The 21,177-nt window shown below is 45.7% G+C and overlaps 1 protein-coding gene across 2 annotated transcripts; it reads left to right on the top strand.

Annotated features, from left to right (window-relative positions):
• Window positions 1–177: 177 nt before the first annotated feature.
• On the top strand, window positions 178–21,177 carry CBX6 (chromobox 6). Of its 2 annotated transcripts, none has more exons than XM_075124181.1 (5): window positions 178–307; window positions 467–510; window positions 717–782; window positions 907–973; window positions 12,020–21,177. In XM_075124181.1, the coding sequence occupies exons 1-5, from the start codon at window positions 239–241 to the stop codon at window positions 12,929–12,931; spliced, it is 1,158 nt and encodes a 385-aa protein (XP_074980282.1). In that variant the 5' UTR covers window positions 178–238; the 3' UTR covers window positions 12,932–21,177. The 2 variants fall into 2 exon arrangements, with proteins under 2 accessions (XP_074980282.1, XP_074980281.1); XM_075124180.1 differs by having other exon boundaries at window positions 11,966–21,177.

Below are 21,177 nucleotides of genomic sequence, written 5' to 3'. Positions count from 1 at the left end.
GCCGGGGAGACCCTGGTAACGGTGCACGGGGGAGGGGGAGAAAGAGAGGAGGGAGGGTCACGTGCGGCCGCGCGGCCGCAGAGCGAGCGTGAGCGTGCGCGAGCCGGTGCGGCTCCAGTAGCGGCGGCGGCGGCGGCGGCGGCAGCAGCCTGAGCTGGGGGGAGGGAGGGAAGGAAGGAGGGAGGGAGAAAGAAGCGGGCGGGATTATTATGGGCTGTGGGTGCTGCTGCTGAGCAAGATGGAGCTGTCTGCAGTGGGGGAGCGAGTGTTCGCGGCCGAATCCATCATCAAGCGGCGGATCCGAAAGGTGAGCAGCCGCCCAGCCCGAGCCCGGCCCCGGCCCCCCGCTGCCGTGGGTTTGTTGCAATGGCCATTTCGCTAATCCGCCCTCCCTCCCTCTCCCTCTCTCTCTCTCTCTCTTCCTTCTCCCCCCTCCTCCGTTCCCCTCCTCATCTGTGTTTTGCAGGGGCGCATCGAGTACCTGGTGAAATGGAAAGGCTGGGCCATCAAGTGAGTTGTTCGAGTATTTCTCCGTGTGTGTGTGTGTGTGTGTATGTGTGTCTGAAGGGTTTTCCCCCAAGTCCGCGCTGAGATAATATTATGCATCCCTTTCCCGTGCGCGCAAACTGTACTCTGGGGTTGCTCCCCCCCCCCGCCCACATTCTCCTTTTTTATGCGGGTGCTCGTGTTTTGTTTATTTTTTTGTGCCTTGGCAGGTACAGCACTTGGGAACCTGAAGAGAACATCCTGGACTCCCGACTTATTGCAGCCTTTGAGCAGAAGTGAGTTTAACAGGGGAAACCACGTTTGTTTATTTGACATCTGAGCTACCCCAAAAAAAAAATGTGTATGTGTGTGTTTTTTCTTAAGAAAAAGTTTAACTTTCTAAAATTTGACTCCCTAAAGGGAACGAGAGCGTGAGCTGTATGGGCCCAAGAAGAGAGGACCCAAGCCTAAAACTTTCCTCCTGAAGGTAACTTTTATTTAAATAACTTAGGCCCAGTTAGATGTATCCAAAATCCCGCTGCCTGTCCACTTTTGGAGGAACTTAACTCTCAAATGCCTTGGGCCTCCCTTAGTCTGCATGTCTGGTGCAACTAAATAAAAGGGGGGAATAGAAGTAAGTGCATGAGATGCTGCTTGGGGTAGTGAGGGATTATCACCAATGGGATAATAAAAGCTAGGGTGTGTGAACCTGTGTTTGTGGGGATGTTCTCTTCTTGTCAGTCTCCTCCTCTCCTTCCCCTCCATCCACCCCCAGATGTTTGTCCCTGTGGTGTTTGCACCTATCTTCTCTCTCTCCCCACCACAGTGGTATTTCATTCCTCCCTCCCCACCTTTGGTCTGCATGTGATAATATAGTGGCATACTTGGTGGCTATGAAAAGGTTTTGTAGTTGTTCTTTTTTTAAGATATGACAAGGGTCCTGCTGCTGCCCCTCCTCTTCACATGTCAGTATGCTAGATGCCCACCGGCGCTATATTGGCAGTCCTTTGGGGCTCACTGCTTGTTCTGAAAGTCATGGAATAACTATGCCTCTTCATGGCATAAAGACTCCACATCGTCCCCATTGACAGTGTCATTTTCATGATATCTGTTTTTTCATGCATAGTCGTGTTTTGTCTCAGAAGGAAGACTTTTTTAAAAAAAAAAAAGGTGGAGTCCCCAGTTTCCTCTTTTTAAAATGTGGTGGTGGTGACCTTTGTAGCGGAAGTTAACAGATTTTTCCTGTAAGAGTTGGTATCTGCCATATTCTGCTCTCTGACTGACACCCTGCAGACAAATTTGTTGCATTATTGCTCCCCTACAAATCCCAATCCTGGATCATAAATGAATGGAGGTGCCAGAATATCATCCAGTGTATTTAAGACAAATTTGCATGGGGAGTCAGGAATTTCTCAATTCTGGTCTCATCTGTTATCCAGATGCTATGGAGATGGGTGCTGTAGCAGTGCATCTAATACTCCTATCTCAGGCATTGACTCATTCTGTGCCTTTGGGCAAGTGAAGTTACATTTTTGTGTCTGCTTTCCCTATCTGTAAAATGGGGTTAATACTTTGCTTTCCTGCCTCACGGGTGTTGAGAGGCTTCACATCTTCAAAGCTCTGTTGAAACATAAGTGAAGCGCTAAGTGGCAGCACTCAAAGTTCTGTGCAATTGGACAGTGGTTCTCAACCAGGGGTATGCGTATGCCTGGGGGTACTCAGAGGTCTTCCAGGGGGTACATCAACTCCTCTAGATATTTGTCTAGTTTTACAACAGGCTACATAAAAAGCACTAGCAAAGTCAGTACAAACTAAAATTTCGCACAGAGCAGAATAAACAACTCATTTTTTATCTACTGTACACTGAAATGTAAGTACAGTATTTATATTCCAGTTGATTTATTTTATAATTATATGGTAAAAATGAGAATGTAAGCAATTTTTCAGTAATAGTGGCTGTGACATTCTTGTATTTTTATGTCTGATTTTGTAAGCAAGTAGTTTTTAAGTGAGGTGAAACTTGGGGGTACGCAAGACAAATCAGAATCCTACAAGGTGTACAATATTCTAGAAAGTTGAGAACCATTGCAATAGGATGCCCCCTGTTATCTGCTTTGGAAGGATAGAGCATATGGGAGGACCGCAGACATAGTTTAAACATTGTGGGGAGAATCTTCCTGGGGTTTTCTGGATGCCCTGGTAAAAATTGGGGAGCTCTCTGGAAATTTTTAGGAAGCACTGCTTGTGATTGGAACATTCTCCCCCCTCCGCGGCCGCCACCACCTTGTCTACATTGTTACTCTTTCCTTAATTAAAAACTGAAAACGATAAAAATCTGTTTGCTTTCCCCACTAATGAGTGTGTTTCTTTTTACACTTCACTCCCTGAAACGGAGCTAGTCAGTTTCATTCTATAGTCAGTTTTTATCTCTGACACTTATGCTTTAGATCTTCTTGTGTTTGGGAGTCTAATAATGCAGAGGAAAGCTTAAGACGACACCATTGACTTAAAAATAACATTTCTGTTTGAATTTTTTTAACCTACTATTACTTGTAACACTTGAAATCTGAAAAGAAACATTCTAATTTTTGCTTCTTTATTTACATTGAGTATTTGACAACTCTAATCAGTTTTCCTGAATAGTCGGTTGGTTTCCTCTTCTATGTGTGTGGGACAGAGCAACATGGAAGGGGAACATTTAGTTAAAAAATTTAAATGTGTAATACTATATATAGCAACATGTGATTGTATAGTCGCAAAGAGCTGGCAGGGCATCTCAGAAACAGGTGCAGATTCTGAATCCACCTTCTTCTGACTTACTGTCTAAATTGATTAGATTTCTAGTTAATGGTTTTCTATTTTAAAAAGATATTGGGGTTGGGGGACACAAATCATTGACACTTCAAGAAATAAGCATTCCTATAATTTCTTAAACACCACCACAACAAACAATATTCCTTCACTGGCGTCTTGACTTGCCTTAATTCTTTTCCCTCCTCAACTCTTGAAATCTACTTGACTGTTTCTGTAATCCTCTGACTTGTGCTTATAGTTAGCTTGTCACGCTGGAACAAAAAATCACCACTAGTAGGTTGATGCCTCACTGTGGGGAGCACTGAGTAGGGCAGGAGCTGCTGGTGTCTCCTCTGGGGAGGAGGTCTGGTGAGAGGAGGTTGTGTTGGGGACTTCCCTTAGTTGCTGGTTTCTTTGGGGTGTTATTTTTAGGGTTGGATCAGAAGTCAGACTAGACAGCAAGAAGTAACTCTCTTTTGGTTTAGTACCATCTGAACTTGTCCAAACTTTTTTTGAGGAAACTTTACAATGTGATTTTAGTTAGAAAATCAGCTAAAAGAGCCCTTCAGTCCTTTGTACTGAAGTCCTATCTTTCTGTCTGCCAAAGCCAAGGTTTTGACTCCTGTAAATGCTGCAGGACTGATGCCACTACAGGAGGAGAAGGAGGGTTCTGTTCTGTCTTGCACATTAAACATGTTGTCAGTTCTTTTGACTGCAGAATCTCTTGCCGATGAGGACTTCTGAAGCACGGGGGAGAAACTTGACTCTTGGGTCCCCGGGGGAGTTTGCAGAGCTGGCAGTTAGAACAATATTCTTTTTGACTGGCAAACTCAACCGATTAGAACTGGAAGGCATGGAGATTAAATACGGAACCAAACCACGACTGGTTGTAAAAGGCTAGCATGCACTTGTAATGAATGGTTTCATATATAATGTTTCTGACCAAGATTTTCAAATGTGGTGTTTAAAGTTAGGCTTCTAAATCCATATTACAGCATCTAAATAAGTGGCCTGATTTGAAATTCCGTTTGCTTATTTATTTAGTTATCTTAATATTGATTTGGAGCCAGATTTACAAAGGAATTACTCTTTGAATTGAGTTATGTGCCTAATCTGCTTGGGCACTTCTTAAAATCCCACTAGGTGCCTATCTGCATTTTAGGGCACCTGATTGTTTTATAAATGTGGCTGTTGGTGCCTTAAGTCAGGCTTCGAATGCTTGGCTTTTCTATCGGATCGCTAAGGGATATCACACCGGTGTTTGTGATATCACTAACATGCTCTTGCATCATGGATGGCAGGACTGAAAGTGTGGGCTTCAGCTACAGTATTTTGGGTAGAAGGTTTGGCTGTATTCCCTGGATATTAGTCAAACTTTCCCATGGATGAAGAGCTGAAGCCCAGAGGACAAGTTTACTTGTAGGGGGGATCATGGCATGCAATAGCCTGTAAGGTGACACTAATTTATGGAAAACGTAAATTGTTGCTTTGGGAGGGGAATTTGGAGTGGCTGATGTGGGGCAGTCCTTTCCAACCTTTATTAATCTGACATCCCTGATAGATCTTGTCTGTAGGAGGTTGCTTGAGGGTTTAGAAATATATAGATAGGAAATATCAATAAGATTCAGTCTGGGGAAAAATGGAAGCTCATGCAGAGTAATAGAGACACATTAACTGTCCCACACATATACTTTGCATGCAACTTTTGTCTTCCTTTCTCACCTCCCTGACATACTTCTTTCCTCACAGCTTTGTTGGCTTGGGAAATGCAAGGGTCACATGCAACTCCATAAAGTCATGCATGTGCTATTGGAGGACATGTCCCTGACCCTCCTGCTCAGCTTGCAGAGATCTCTATTCTCAGTCACTCTAAATAATAAGGTAAAGATTGGAGGGTGTTAATGGAGAAAGTAATACTGAGAGCGTGCAGTAATAGACAATAGGGGATTTCCCTCTTGCTGCTTGCAAGACCTAATTTAGTCTGTAAACTGAAGTGGAGGGAGGCGCAACATGGTGTTAAGCAACTTCCTCCCTCAAACTCCGCTTTTGATCTCCCTGTTCATAAATTACCCCTCAGCAGATTGAAATTGAAATCTGTTCCCTCATAGCATTCATTTTCCCTCCAATGGGGAAACACAGTTTATGGTAAGGTTGCTTAGGAGCCACAGCTTGCTGTTGCTCTGTCAGCTAAAGCTTGCAGAATGCTAGTCAAAGAGGTGAAAGGGGAAATAAGGGCTCTTATAAATATATTATTTGAGGGGGGAGTACAAGACAAAGCAGATGCACTACTAAATAAGGAGGGACTCGTGTAAATACGGCAGAGCTACTAAAGTGTTTTCTTTTGAATCAAAACAAAAAAGAGTTGCATCCTTTATTACTTCCTATTTGTAGAGTTATTGACATAAATTAGGTAAAGTAGGATTTGTGGGGAACTTGAATATGTACTTCTCACCCTGTCTTCAGTATGTGTATCCTAGAGTGTGAAGGGAATGAACTGATTAAATTATTTGTTGGATCACTAGCAATAATTATTTAAAAAAGAACAGAAGTAGGGAGGTGTGAGCTGATGAGAATTCATTAGGGGGCGGAGCAAATGTGATCCAGATTTCCAAAAGAAGGGAAAAAAGTGATTCTAGCAATTACTGTGCTGTAAATCAACCTTTGTTCTCTGTTAAATGAGAACAAAATCTCTAGAGGATTGCAGACTTTTATCTTGGTGAAAACTGAACCAGGATCAATCAACAGGGTATTCTATGTACAGCACTGAACACATCTTCCACTCTTAAGTCACCAAGGTAAAGACCGTTCCCACTCCAAGGAATTTACCATCTGAAGGAGACATTTAAGATGCACTTGTGAAGTTCAGAGAAAGGATCAACTTTTGTTGTCTTAAACTATGAACCCTTACAATTCATGAGCACCATAGAAGAACTGAGCCTTCAGCAGGGAGAAGTGTGTTTCTTGCAGAGATTTGAGTGAGAAGAAGACTTTGTAAACTGGGATTGGGAGGTAGCTCCAGGTATAGAGGGAAGCAGGCACATAACCAGGAATAGGAGAAAATGAATGGGTCAGTAAAACTATCAACTTCCAGGGGGAAGAGAGAAGCGTTTGTAAATGATATCTGACAAACTTGATCACATATTTGGTAGAATTACTGGACTAGTGTCTGGAAGGAACACGGTAGTTGGGACATCTGGATTTTCACTAAAGCATTTGATATTGTTTCTTGAAACTTTACTTGAGAAATGAATTCAAGCTGACTTGGGTATGTGTACTCTAACATGAATTGCTAAGCATTGCAAAGAATGTAAACTAAGCAATGAGTAACAGCAGTGTATTGAGTTGGAGGGAGTGTTAGGTTCCATTTTAGCCTATTTGTTGTAAATCTGTCAGAGGAGAAAACCAGCATGTTAATTCCATTCATAGGATAGTAAAATACAAGGTTTCATGAGGGTAGGGAAATAAAATATGGGCAGGAAATAAGAAATGGATTCAACCAGGAAAAATGCAGACAGGTGCTTCTGGGATGTAAAGTAATCTGGGACACAAGTATTCAATGAGCATAAGACACTTTGAGAGCAGAAATACTTCTAAAAGAGAGAGAGAGTGACACACACCATGGTGTGATAGAGAAAAGCAAATTAGACATCAGATTAGTGTGATATAGTGGCAAAAAAGACAAGGTGATTTATGGGTTTGCTGTGCAGGGGGAGCCATGCCAGCTATCAGGGAGTTGTTAATCCCTCATTATATGGCTTCAGTTCGCTTGGAATAAGAGATTTCATTCCCTGCACTGCACCACACTACTAGATAATCCCAAACTGGAGGGAGTTCAGAGAAGAGCAGTAAAAATGCTTGAGGGGCTGTGATAATGATGTTTGAGATAAGACACAGATTCAAAGTAAAATATGGACCAGAATAGCTTGGTTAAAAGATGTCTGAAGAGAACCAGTGTGGGAGGGATAGCTCAGTGGTTTGAGCATTGGCCTGCTAAACCCAGGGTTGTGAGTTCAATCCTTGAGGGGGCCATTTAGGGATCGGGGCGAAAATTGGTGATTGGGCCTGCTTTGAGTAGGGGGTTGTACTAGATGACCTCCTGAGGTCCCTTCCAACCCTGAGATTCTATGAACCACTGCCATCTGTATGTATTTAAATGGTGATGAAAAGAGTGAGGAATTATTTGGCTTCAAAGAGCTATTGAAACATACTAGACTGTAGTCTCTTTGGGTTAGGAATCTGAATATCTGTGCTGTAAGGCACATAGGCCGTGGAATAATAGATGAGTCTGAGCCAAAGAAACTCTGGATGCGCATTAGGACGTCATGCCTGACAGTGAAATCTGTGAGGATTTGTGTGTGCTAGAGATTTTTAACCTTTGCTGAGGATAAACACATGTTTGTGGCCTATAGTAAACATTTGGGGAGTGGCAAACACTGTCCTTACAGATACATTAACCACCTTGAGTTATTTGACAATCGTTTAATTCCAGGTATAAAACGCCTAGTGTACATGAGCCTTTAGACTGTGGAATTTGTTTCCAGACGAATCAGTCGAAGCCCCCAGCCATCACTGGAGCCACTTACAGCTAGACTAGACAAAGCATTGGAGAGCTTACTGTAGGGAACGGCCCTGTATTAGCCAGAGATGAGCTACATGCCTTCAAGTCTCCATTCCCAACTTCTCCCATTGTGTGGCAGGGCTGTTTGAGAGGTTTGGGGCTTCCTGCAGCGTGTGCTGTTGTCATAACTTGGGATTGGAGTGGGCAGGGTGGGGGCAATCAGCAGGAGTGGAATCTTTTGGGATCAGATATAAGGAGTTGGGGAGATAGGCAGGGGAGATAATAGTGCAGCTTAAAACCTTAGCTCCCCAGAACCTGTCCTGAGCTGTGTGCCTGTGAGTGAGTGTCAGTGTCAGAAGGATGAAGTGAGAAAGTGGATGTTGTATCCTGGGGACTGCAGTTCTCACTGTGGTCACTAGATGGTACAAGAATCATTTGATTCTAAGTTGGCAAGGCAATGATGGGTGTGGGGCCAAAAGGTCTGGTTACTTCTGTCCGGGGCTGGGTTTTGGGGGCAAGGGAATTATAGAGTGACTGTTTGGGATGAGGGAGAGTCTGTTTCAAAGGGGATGGGGCATCTTATCCTTGCAGGGCGCCATTTAAAGTGTGGCTCTGCTCTGAAAAGCGAGTGTAAAATTACGCTGTAGGGTTCCGTGTTTGTTGTCTCCAAATCAGACTATCTCAATTTACAAATGAAAATGTAGTTAGCTGCTCACGACAATCCTGTTGCTGATGCATGAGCCAGAGTAAATTCCAGCTCACTCTGCCAGAGCTGTCATGGCTCTACAGGACTAAGAAGAACTAAAAACTTTTGTCCCAAATGTTAGCAGATATGACTCCTGATACATTTATTGGGGAGGAGGGGGAAGAGCAGCTCTCTTTTCTCTGAGAAGAGCAGGTGCCTTTCACTATTTAATCTGTCACGTTAAACAAATATCTCATCTGAAGGGGCAGGACAAGTCTGGTTTTTAGGGGGAGAATAAGAACACAGGAATTGCTTAGAAACCTAGGGGTGGAATAGGAATATAAGAATTGCATCGGAAACCACGATAGACCCTAGGTTAGGGTTAGTTAATTTTTTTTTTTTTGTCAAGGTCCAAATTTCTTGGTCAAGGTCCAGACTCCAGAGAAACATTTTTCACACCACAGTAATAATAATAAGTAAATAAAAAGATTTTGCAGTCTGTTCAAAAGCATCTCATGGTCCGAATTTGGCCTGCAGTCCGCGTATTGACTACACCTGCCCTAGTTCCATTTAGCCCAATATCATGTCTATGACAGTGGCCAGCACCAGATGTTTCAGAGGAAGGTGTAGGGACCCCACAGCAGGCACGTGTGAGATAATCTGCTCTTTCTCCCCCTCCTCCCACACCCTGACACACACACTAGGCTAAAATCCTAAAACGTGAGGTTTAACATCCCTTCCAAAATTTGCATTTTCATTAATTATGATAACTCCACATATTCTTGATCTCCCTGCAGACAACCCAGGGGATTAGAGACCAGTCATCTTAACTTCAGTACCTGGAAAGATAATTAAACAATCAGTTTGCAGATACCTAAAAGATAATATGGTGATAAGTAAGTCAGCATGGATTTATCAAGAACAAACCTAATAGCTTTCTTTGATAAGGTAATGAGCCTTGTGGATAGGGAGGAAGTGGTAGATGTGGTATATCTTATATATATGATTTAATAAGGCTTTCAATACTGTCTCACATGACCTTCTCATACACAAAAGTGGGAAATACAACCTGGATGAGGCTGCTATAAGGTGGGTGCATAACTGATTGGATAACCGTTCTCAGAGAGTAGTTAATTATCAGTGGTTCATAGTCAAGCTGGGAGAGCATATCAAGTGGAGTCCCGCAAGGATCGGTCCTGGGTCTGGTTCTGTTCAATATCTCCATCAATGATTTAGATAATGGCATAGAGAGTATACTTATAAAGTTTGCAGACGATACCAAGCTGGGAGGGGTTGTAAGTGCTTTGGAGAATAGGATTAAAATTCAAAATGATCTGGACAAATGGGAGAAATGGTCTGAAATAAATAGGATGAAATTCAATCAGGACAAATGCAAAGTACTCCACTTAGGAAGAAACAATCAGTTGCACACGTACAAAATGGGAAATGACTGCCTAGGAAGGAGTACTGCGGAAAAGGATCTGGGGGTCATAGTGGATCACAAGCTAAATATGAGTCAACAGTGTAACGATGTTTCAAAAAAAGCAAAAAACATTCTGGGCTGTATTAACAGGAGTGTTATAAGCAAGACACGAGAAGTAATTCTTCTGCTCTGCTGTGCTGCGAATAGGCCTCAAGTGGAGTACTATGTCCAGTTCTGGGGGCCACGTTTCAGGAGAGATGTGGACAAATTGGAGAAGGTCCATAGAAGAGCAACAAAAATGATTAAAGGTCTAAAAAGCATGACCTGTGAGAGAAGATTGGAAAAAAAAAATGGGTTGTTTAGTTTGGAGAAGAAAAGACTGAGGGGGGACATTAGTTTTCAAGTACATAAAAGGTTGTTACAAGGAGAAGGAAAGCAAATTGTTCTCATTAACCTCTAAGGATAGGACAAGAAGCAATGAGCTTAAATTGCAGCAAAAGTGGTTTAGGTTGGACATTAGGAAAAACTTCCAGACTGTCAGGACGGTTAAGCACTGGAGTAAATTGCCTAGGGAGGTTGTGAAATCTCTTAAAAATCTCCAGTGACAGAGCAGGTTAGACAAACAACTGTCAGAGATAGTCTATACTTAGTCCTGCCTTGAGTACTGGGGAATGGACTACAAGACCTCTCGAGGTCTCTTCCACTCCTATGATTCTATGTCCAGTATCTTTTTGAACCTTGAATCTGAGACTTTCCTCTCACAGTATCCATCAGACCACTACCTTCTCCATCAACCCTTCCTAAAGATCCATTTCTCCCATGACATCTACAAGAAATTACTAATAGTCTGGATGGGACTTTGCTTGCTTGCTTTATTCCTCTCTCCTATCCTTTGTCTTGTTTGTCTTCTAGATTGTGAGCTTATGGACGCAGTCCCTGCTCCCTACATTCAGACAGTGCCTAGCGCGCATTGGGGTGCTTACTCACCACAAATAAACTTCTTGGTGTTGAGCCCCACCAACAACCACCAGATGCTTATGAGGATGATTGGCCCCTTCTCCTGGTGACAGAGTATAGTAACAATTGAGTGTAGCTTTAGAATCTCTGGCACCAGGCTCCCTGGGCACTTTCCTTTGTGCTCCTCTTTCAGGGGAGCATGTAAGAAGGGGGAGGTCAAGGAAATGCGCTAAAGCAGCACTGCATGCTTCGTGAGGATGCTACTTATGATGACAGGAGCGCTTCTCCTGTCAGCGTAGGTACTCCACCTCCTCGAGAGATGGTGGCTTTGTCTACAGGAGAAGCCCTTCCGTAGACATAGCGCTGTCTACACAGGGGGTAAGATCGGTATAACTGTGTCGCTTGGGGTGAGGATATTCCACACCCCTGAGCGACGTAGTTCTGCCGACATAAGGCTGTAGTGTAGACGTAGTCTCAGACTTCCTCCAAGTGCAGTCCTTGGTAAGTCCTAGAACCTGACCGGCTGCCCTGCACTAACTCCCTTGTTTGTGGAGGGAGCCGTTCATGGTGATCGATAGTAACAGTCTGCAGATGAAGTCTGCTGTTCCTTTCCCATGGCTCTGAGTTCCTTGGTTGGTTGTTTTAATTGCTGCTGAACACACACCGGCAGGTCATTTCTCTCATCTGTCAAAGATGATGCAAGTGTCATAGCTGCCGTCCTGGCTGATGCATTGGGGATTGAACAGGGGACTTCCGGAGCTAAAGCAGTAGCTGCTACAGCTTGAACTAAAAAGCCAAAGCTCCATAGCTAGGGGCTGTAACAGGCACTGAGGGGGACTTCTGGCAGCCGTTCGCCACTGGGTTACCTTAGTACTAGGGTCCTGTGCATTTAGTTCTTCATTTAAATGTGTAATTTGTATACAAACAAGGTGTAGCCCTCTGGCTCTTGACAGGGTGCCTCTCATGTGGTCTTGTCACCACAAGCTGAGGTGCCCCCGATTCAAGGCCTGGCAAATCTCAGGTCGTCTCTGACTCCATTCTGCTCTCTCCCCCACCACCGCAGGCTCGGGCCCAGGCGGAGGCCCTTCACATTGGGGATGTACACTTCTCTGTCAAGCCTGGCTCTAGCACCTCGTCACCCAAGCTGCACTCCAGCGCTGCAGTGCACCGGCTCAAGAAAGACATCCGGCGATGTCATCGCATGTCCCGGCGCCCCCTGCCCCGCCCAGACCCCCAGAACGGCGGGGGAGTGGGAGGAGGGGCTGGCATACGTCCGCCAGTCTCGCCCTTCTCCGAGACCGTCCGCATCATCAACCGCAAGGTGAAGCCTCGTGAGCCCAAACGCAGCCGCATCATCCTCAACCTCAAGGTTATTGACAAGGGCGGGAAGGCCGCGAGTGGGGGCGGGGGCCTGGCCCGTCCAAAGATCCCCTCACGAAACCGCGTCATTGGCAAGAGTAAGAAGTTCAGCGAGAGCATCCTCCGCACCCAGATCCGCCACATGAAGTTTGGCACCTTCTCGCTGTACAACAAGCCGTCCGCTGCACCGGCCACATCTCTGGAGGGCAAGATGGAGGCAGGAGGCTCACAAGGTGCCTCCTGCGGGCTGGTCATGGGCTCCACCCCTTACGATGCCCACAGCTCCAGCTCCTCAGGCTGCCCCTCTCCTACCCCTCACTCCTCCTCCGACCCAGACGATTCTCCCCCAAAGCTGCTTCCCGAAACCCTGAGCCCTGCCATTCCTGACTGGCGCGAGTCGGAGGTCCTGGACCTGTCGATCCCACCAGAATCAGCAGCCACCAGCAAGCGCTCTCCCCCCGGGGGATGTGCTGGGGGCCAGACGCCCTCATCATCCCTCTCCTCTTCTGACCCGGAGCAGGAGGCTGGCGACTGGCGCCCTGAGATGTCCCCCTGCTCCAATGTGGTGGTCACAGATGTCACCAGCAATCTCCTGACCGTCACCATCAAGGAGTTCTGCAACGCAGAGGATTTCGAGAAGGTGGCAGCAGGTGGAGGAGGCAGCAAGTGAGAAGTTGGCTCCCAGCTTCGGGGGGGTAGGGGAGGCTCTGCTGGAAGAAGTCATGGTGTGAATGGCTGTTGTTAGTTTTCTCCTGCTCTCCCCCCATCTCCTTCCCCGGTTCTTTTTCTTTCTGCTTGGAGACTGGGGTGGGAGTTAGAGGGCAGAGGTGTCTGAAGTTCCCAGATGTCACAGCTGCGAGGGGTTGGGCTGGGGAATGATCATTTGTCTTCAAAGAACATGTTGTCAAACTGGTGTGGAGCCTGGGTGACAACGGGGGTGTGTGTGTGTGTGTGTGTTGGGGCTGAGTGGGGAAGGCTCCCCCCCCCATCTTTTCTGAAAGTATGGGGGAACTCCTACTACTGGAGAGATGGATAAGGCATTTGAAAGGGGCTGTGCTACCCTCCACCTTCCCCCTCTGCCATGCACTGTACACACACTCCTCCACTTCTCCAGTTCTTCACCCTGCCTTCTCCCAGGGAAGCTCTGACCCTCTCCCTTCTCTGTGGCATGGGTTAGCTGTCTCTTATGATCCAGCTTCAGTAGTTCTGGCTGCATCTCTGGGAGAGGGATACTATTGGGGGGAGGGGGAGGGGGAGGAAGAGGAGGGGAGGAGATCAGAAGTTAAAGCATCAGGGTTAGAACGAAATTGCAACAGAGCTCAAGTGGGGGGTTGCAACCCTACAACACATGCCCCAGGCTCACTTCCTTCTTGCTTTTACTATTGGTGCTAACTTGGCAGTTGTATGGGCACTTTGAGACTGCCTGGGCCCTTCCTCCTCCCTTCTGCTCCTTCCCTTCCAGATCTTCCAGTCTGCTGAGCTTTGTTGCGCCTGTCACTTCCAGCCTGGATCTTCCTCCTTCTGTTCATCACTTGCACTTGCTCGGGTCTGAGGCATGCCATACCCTTCCTAAGCCTTTTCCTAGTGGAAGTGGGAAAGCCACACATCCGTCCTTCAATTCAGGAGGAGCAATGGCTTGGCATGACATTACCCCAGCAGGATGAGGTCAACAGGTCTTACCTCCCAGGAAAAATATAAGCCTCCTTGGGTCCACTGAATCACTTCACAAGCCTTGTGGGTGTGAAGGAAGATCTGCTACTCTTCCTGCTTGGTTTCATCTGTTTGTGGTGGGTGCGTTGGAGAGGGTTCACTGCAACCATTTCCAGGATCTAAAATTGCCTCTACAATTGTCAACCAAAGGTGCTAAGAACCTGTTGTAAGAATTACCGTGTCTTGCATTTTGTTTGTTTGTTTGTGTGTGTGTGTGTGTGCCTGCCTGCCTGCCTGCCTGCCTCTCCTTCATCTGCTCCCCCCCCCCCCCCCCCCACTCCCCAACTCCTTGTTTTTACATGTTCAGTGTGAAATTGGATCTGGAATCGCCCCCACCCTCTGTAATTGGAAGCAAGCGATGATGTGGCTTCCTCCAGTTCCCTGAGACATACTCTTAATGTCCAAATGTGCAAAAGCGCTCTTCTTTACCATTAGTGGCTTGTTTGACTCAGTGCTGAGCTTTGTGGCTGGATACCCCTCCCTCACTTCCCCACTCCTCTGTTGCCGAATCTGTGAAACACTTGGGTGTGGGGAAGAGGGGCTGATAAAGTCCATCTAAATTAGTGTTGCAGTAAGTGTCTGCCTTGATTCCCTGACCACGGGGAAAAAGGGGGTGGGAGGGGTCGCCTGTTGTGGGATCCATAATTCTTTATATGCCTACAGGGCTGCACGTACTGGGGGAAGGAGAGAGAAACTCAGCTCTAAGGAGAGTGTCTCTCTCTCTCTCTCTGTCACACAGCCACCAAAATAACTAAATTGGGAGGAATTCACCCCTTTTGTGGTTTTGCATGCAGACACCCTGGATTTGAAGGGTATGTCTATACTACAAGCGCTATGGCTGCTGCTACGCCACTGCAGCGTAGACACTTGCTACAGTGACAGAAGGTGTTTTTCTGTCGGTGTAATAAAACCACCGCTTCAAGAGGAGGTGCTTGATTGACAAAAGAATTCTTCCACTGACCTGGCTGCGCCTACAATGTGGGTTAGGTTGACTTAACTACATTGCACAGGGCACAACATTTTTCACAGTCATAAGCAACGTGGCTAGTGTGATCTAATTTTTAGGTGTAGACCAGCCTTAAAACTCACCTACTGCAAAATAAATGTCTACACAGAAACTTGCATCAAAATTTTAAAAACGTGAATTCAAATGAGTTTAGCTCCAGTTTGTGTGTAGCCAATCTGAGAGATGATCCCATATGTGGTTAGTTGTATTCCCACACAACCACAACACCCACCTCCACAAAGCTGCCCATCTTTTATGGGTTTTTTAAATAAAACTTTTAAAATCCAGCAGAATATTTCAAAACCAAATACAGGGTGGGGGAGACTTCCCCATTCATTCATCAGTCCAAGGCTTCCTGTAATTTGTTGGATATGTATGTGTGTATGTGAATTAATACCTGCCTGTTGTCTCTGCTTTGTTTTGCATCTTTCCTTCACCTTGCACATGCAGGGTTCTCTTATTTCATGGTAACTTCAAAAACAAGCAGGCCTTGGAGAGGTGGGAGATCTATATTGGGAGAATAACAAGGAGACTTGTGTTTTAAAAAGAGATGATTTTAAAAAGGAATTAATTTATGAGGCTGCAAGATAAGAGGAACTATTTTACAGAGTAGATGCATGCCAGCCAGTCACTTTTTTTTAGGTTGCTTGGTTACTCTTGGCGTGTATGTGATGGCGTTCTTGTTTCGTGGTAATAAAGTTCAGAAATATTTGAAAAGTTTAAGTGGGAGAAAAAAGGGAACTTTCATAGGAAACTCTTGACATGTTTTAGCCAAGAAATGATCACTTGGCAGAGTTTTGGTTTTTTTTTTCCCCTCCTGATGTCTGTTGTTTGGTGTTCCTGGATTTTTCCATAATAAGTGGTTTTCGCCTTCCTCTGAAGCATTGGCCAGAGGATTGCATGGGGGCTCGGTGACCCTTCTTCCTGGAATTATAAAGACAGGAGAGGGGCAGTGGGCTTTGGAGGAACTCGTATCGTAGATCATCTCTCAGTAGGAAAGACGTGCAATCCAGTCAGGGGAAGTAGCTTGAGTCCATTTGTCACCACCCTCCTGGGTGGGTCACCTGTGGGGATTGAACCCTGAACCTCTGGATCTAAAAGCATGAGTCTCTATTGCTTGAGCTTAAAGAACAGGCAGTAGCAGTCTCATAAATCTTTGTGTGGTCCAGCCACTAGAGGCTGACAAAACCCCACGCTGGTATGAATGTGGGTTATGCTCACCTTCCATCTCCCATTTATTTTTTCCTCCCTCCCTACTGGAAGATAAAAGGGAGGTCCCATCCATGCCTTTCAGAGAGGGCGTAGGGTTGGGGGGAGTATTCAAAAGCATTCCCCCAAAACCAGGGGAACAGTCTGTGTCTGTGCCATGTTTATTCTCTTGTTGTGTTTTTAGAGGAGATTTTATGATGGAAAGTGGAAAAAGTGAAATGAATAGTTTTTCAAAAAAAAAAAAGAAAAGAAAAGAAAAAAGAAAAGTTTTTAAAAAATGAAATTTCTATAGGGGGAGAGAGAGTTTAAAAATGAATAATAAATGCAGTGATTGCACAAACTGTAGTGGTATTAGATGGTCCTTAGAGAAGAGAGTATTTTGTAGTGTTAAAGTGTGTGTCTGGGATGGTATCTGGCTCACTTGAACTGGAGGAGGGTGTCCTTGGGGTAACCAGCAATTTTTGATTTGAAGAGGCAAGTCCTGTTTTGGAGAAAACCCATGTAATTTACCCTTCTCTTCCCCACTTCCCCAAGTGTTGGCATGAGTTCCATCCAACAGCACTACCATTTCCCTTCCCTGCCCCCTCTCCAGAAATTAGACAGAGGCTCTGTATTTTTCTCCCCTTCCCAGGTACAGTGGTGCCAAAGTTGTTGCAGAATGGTAAATCCTGACCTGATGGGGTCTGGGCCAGGCTGGTAAAATGGAAATGGCATGTGAGTGGAGCTACTGAGATCTTGGATTGGCTTGCATCTTTCTTGCTAGATAACCACCCCAAGAGCAGAATAAACGCTCATTCAGAACAAGGCAAAGCTCCCTTCCTTGTCTTATCAGCTCACTGATTTCAGTGCTTGGTGGAAATGGCATTTTAAATACAGAATTTGCCACAGCAGAACCCGATGTAGCCCAGTCTAGTTTGGTGTCCCACCTCTGGCAATGGCCACTACCAGATCTTCAGAGGAAGGCAGAAACCCCTACGTGTACCTGAAGTTTTGGACAAGTGGGGATCACCCTCTCCTTGGGAAGGCTGGGGTGCATCGAGTGCATGTAGGGGTGAGAGCCAGGATGGCGTTGGTGGGTTTTTACTAGCGCAGGATTGTAGTCTCCTGGACTGTGGGATGTGTGAATGTCCCATAGTGGTGGAGGGAGCTTTCCCAGCCAAGGCTGCACTGTGTCTCTTTGCTGCATATTGTTCATCTGCTGTGTTGGGGTGACTGTAGGAAAGAGGATGGGAACCAGGCGTTGGCGTCTGAATGTAATAAGTTACTAGATATGGGACTCTAAGATTTCTGGCTTGTCAGGGTCTCCTCTGTGCATTTTGGGTAAAAAAACAAAACTGTCTCTTCCCTTCTCTGGGTTGTTCTTGGGAACTCATTTTCTCCACTCTTCACCCCTGAGCTCTGCCAGTGCTCCTCTGTCCTGACCTACAGCTTCAGTCCTGAGCTGAGCGTACATACTAATCTCCCACCTTTGCTCAGCACTCCGTTCTGGTCTCACTGAAGCTAGCATATGGGCATGGAGCTGACAAGCATACAAAGCCTTTGCAGGGATGGAAGGATGTATGTAGGCCCAGTGGGGAGTTCTGCCTTCTAATCTTAGGTGAGCCACTTACTTGCTGTGTCTTTTCAGGGGATGGGGGAGTGTCTCCGCATCTCCTGTACTTCAGTCACCCCTCTCCTGCCACCCCTGCTGGGATGGAGGTAAGGTACCCTCCCTCCTTTACCAAATGGGTGCTGTCTGAGCTGAGTCTTCCTGGGTCATTAAATCCCCTTCCTCACCTCTGCTGTTAAAGGAAGTTTCAGGCGCTTTGCAATATTCCCAACAGTCAATCTAACTTCCTTCATGGACCTGACAGTACTGGGGATGGAGAGTCGGAACTCCCTGTGGATATCCAAGCTAAAGCACAGGTTGGGGTGGGGGAGCAGCTGTGCTGGCAGGTAGTCATTTCCCCCACAGTCCCGCCCTCCACACCACGTCAACAGTGGTGTCTGTGGATGTGGGATGGTGGGAGGAGAAAGTAGCGTAACCAACTGGGATGGCCCTTCTCGCCAGCGGGTGTGGGATTCCAGTTCCATAGCCAGGATTTGAGTAAGGAGGTGCAACAAACCAAGAATGGGTGTCTGGCTAAGTGCTCTGTGTCCCTTTGGAGGAGTGCTTGTCCGTCTCCCATCCCCACACCTCTAACTGAGGCCTTGCACTGTTTGGCCTGATGTATCCTTTTCTCCAGTGTTGCTTGCTTTGCTGCTTTTTGGATTGCCCAATATCATGCAAGAGCTGGGATCTTATTTACTTTTTATATGAATATAGATATATATAGATATATATGTATATATATATATATAAAAGAACCCCCCACATAATCCGTCCCAATCCGTATATCAAACGCATAATAGTTCAGAAGGTTGCTCTTGGGGCTGGGAGCTAGGCATTCCTGGGTTCTTTTGATTTCCTGTGACCTTGTGCAAGTTGCTTCAAGGCCCTTTGCCTCTCTTCCCCTGTCTGTACCATGGGGGCAATGCCCTGTAGAGGTTGCTGGGAGGCTAAAATTTAGTAATGTGCATACAGAGCTATAGAAGGGCTGAGTATTGCTTCAGAACCCACGCATTCCTTCCCAGATACTTTATAAATCCATTGCATTGTCACTCTGGCTTTGAATGAGGGAGCGTTTTGGCCCTCCTCCAAAAGTGCAGTGTGTACATTTCTGAGGAGCAGAATCTCTCATCTCCTCTTCCCCCACCCTTATTTTTCCATTTGCCGCTTAACCTCCCCACGTCAGTTATCCAGCATCAGATCTGGGCATCCCTACTGCTCCTAGTCGTCTCCTCCCCCAAAGCGAGGCAATTGTGTTGACACTGGGGTGGTCCTGTATTCTCATTAAAACATGCTATTCACTTCCAAGGTTGAGATAGCCCTCACTGGTTTACAAGAAGTGGAGACCAAGAAGTCCCTTCTCTTCTCCTCCCCTCTCTCTCCCCCGCCCCCCAAAAAGAATCTCAGTCAGGTAACAAAGGAAGATACCAGTTTTTCCAGGGTTGTACCTCTAGCAGTTCTTCTGTCCTTCCCACCTTCTGCTGCCTAGCACAAGATGAAACCCTACAGGGCCATCCAGAGTTCTGTCTTCGATGCAGAACTGCATCCAAGACCTGCTTTCCACCCTAACAGGACACATCAATCCCTTAGGGATGTTCCACTCTTGTCCCTCAAGGGGGTGCTGTCTGGGGTCTTCTGCAGAGACAGCATGTTCAGTCTGGGGTGTGGACTGCCCCACTTTTGCACTCTGGCCAATCTAAGACTGGTATGGGGAAGAGGGTATTGAGATATGGCTGCAACTGGGGAAATAGTGTGGCAGAGGAAAGAAACAGGGTGATTACCCCAAAGGAGAACATCAGTAAGAGAAATCAGAGTAATGTGATCTTAAATATTGGCAATGGTGGGTGATTCAAGAGAGATTAATTTGATGGGGGGTAATGGCAGGTTAAGTAGTTTAAACATTAATCCCTGTATTAGCTAACACCCCATGATGCCCCAATTCAGCAAAGCATCGAAGCACATACTTAAATCCATCCCTGTTCAGCAAAGCACTTAAAGCATGCACGAAACTTCTAAGCGGGTGGTTATGGATCTAAGTACTTTACTGGATTGGGGCCTCATACAGGAACTGTGTCTTTTTAAATCCAAGTAAATTTTCCCCATTATTGCAGTTTTCTTCTTTGCACTTCCGCTAGGATGGTGAAATTAACTTCCCCAGGAGTAGCCCTGACTCTTCCAGTGTAGCAGGGACAAGTGGGTTTCCTTGTTGTGGGGGGAGGAAACTTCATTCAAGTTCTGAGAATAAATAAATCTACCATCATATTTTTTTAAAATCTAAATTTTGGAGCTAAACTACTTGCCATGCCCCCCCTTCTCCTCTTAACAGTAGAGGATTCTTTTTTTTTTTTCTTTTTTTTTTTCTTTTTTTAAATTTTGGGTGGAAAATTGCAAGGGGGGGTGGGAATCAGGGCTTGCACATCTGCCTCTTCCCTCCACCTCCCCAGGTGCCAAACTGAAGCCCAGGTCCTGCAGACTTATGCAAGTACTTAACTTTAAGCAGGCGAGTAGTTCCACTGATGTCTAGAGGTACTTGCTTCAAGCTAAGCATGTGCATAAGTCTTTGCAGGATCAGGGCCTTACTCTTTATCCCAGAGAGAGATTTTGATTTAATTTCTATAATGGTGATGGTCCTGATGCAACCCATATACCCCCCCCCCATACCTACCCCACACTTGGCATACAGGGTATGGTTACCCTTTAAGCTGGTTGTGTGATTCCCAGCTCAAGGAGACATTCACACTATTTCTTACTGAGCTAATGCACTAAAAATAGAGTGTAACTGTGGCAGTGCGACCTTCAGGACTGGCTAGCTACTCTAGGGTCTCAGACGGGCATGTACTCGGGGCAACTAGCCCGTCCTGTGGCTTGTGCCACCATGGCTTCACTCTATTTTTAGTATGCAAGCTCTGAGAGCTGGCACAAGTATGTCTCTTCAAGCTGGGAATCACACACCCGGAGCCAACTGGAGACCTACCCAGAGAGGGGAGGTGGTGACTTTTTTTAATTTAAAATAAACCTAAATATCTTGTAACTTTTTTTTATTTTGAAAAATGCATTTAATTAAAGAATCATGCACGAATGAATTGTATATCTATATATTTTTTTGTCTTGTAATTTTCATTTTTAAATATAGTGTTTGCGTTTGTTTATTTTAATCCAGTTCCCAGCTGGCTAAACTCTGTCTAGAGTGGATGGATGGGACGCGGGGTGGGGCGATAGGATCCCCCTCCCATTGGCGTTTCCAGCGGAAAAATGGCTTGTTCTGGGTTTGGGGGCAGTTTGTGCTAATTACTCTCGTATTCTTGTACATTTTGTTCTTTCTGCTGCTCTTGAGTATTGTATCGATGCCAGAAATGGGGAGTTAATGAAAAATATTAACCCCAATAAATTGTTACATTCCAAA

The sequence above is a fragment of the Caretta caretta genome, chromosome 1 (assembly GCF_965140235.1).
Source record: "Caretta caretta isolate rCarCar2 chromosome 1, rCarCar1.hap1, whole genome shotgun sequence".
Lineage (NCBI taxonomy): Eukaryota > Metazoa > Chordata > Testudines > Cheloniidae > Caretta > Caretta caretta.
This window is presented reverse-complemented; position numbering and strand designations above follow the sequence as displayed.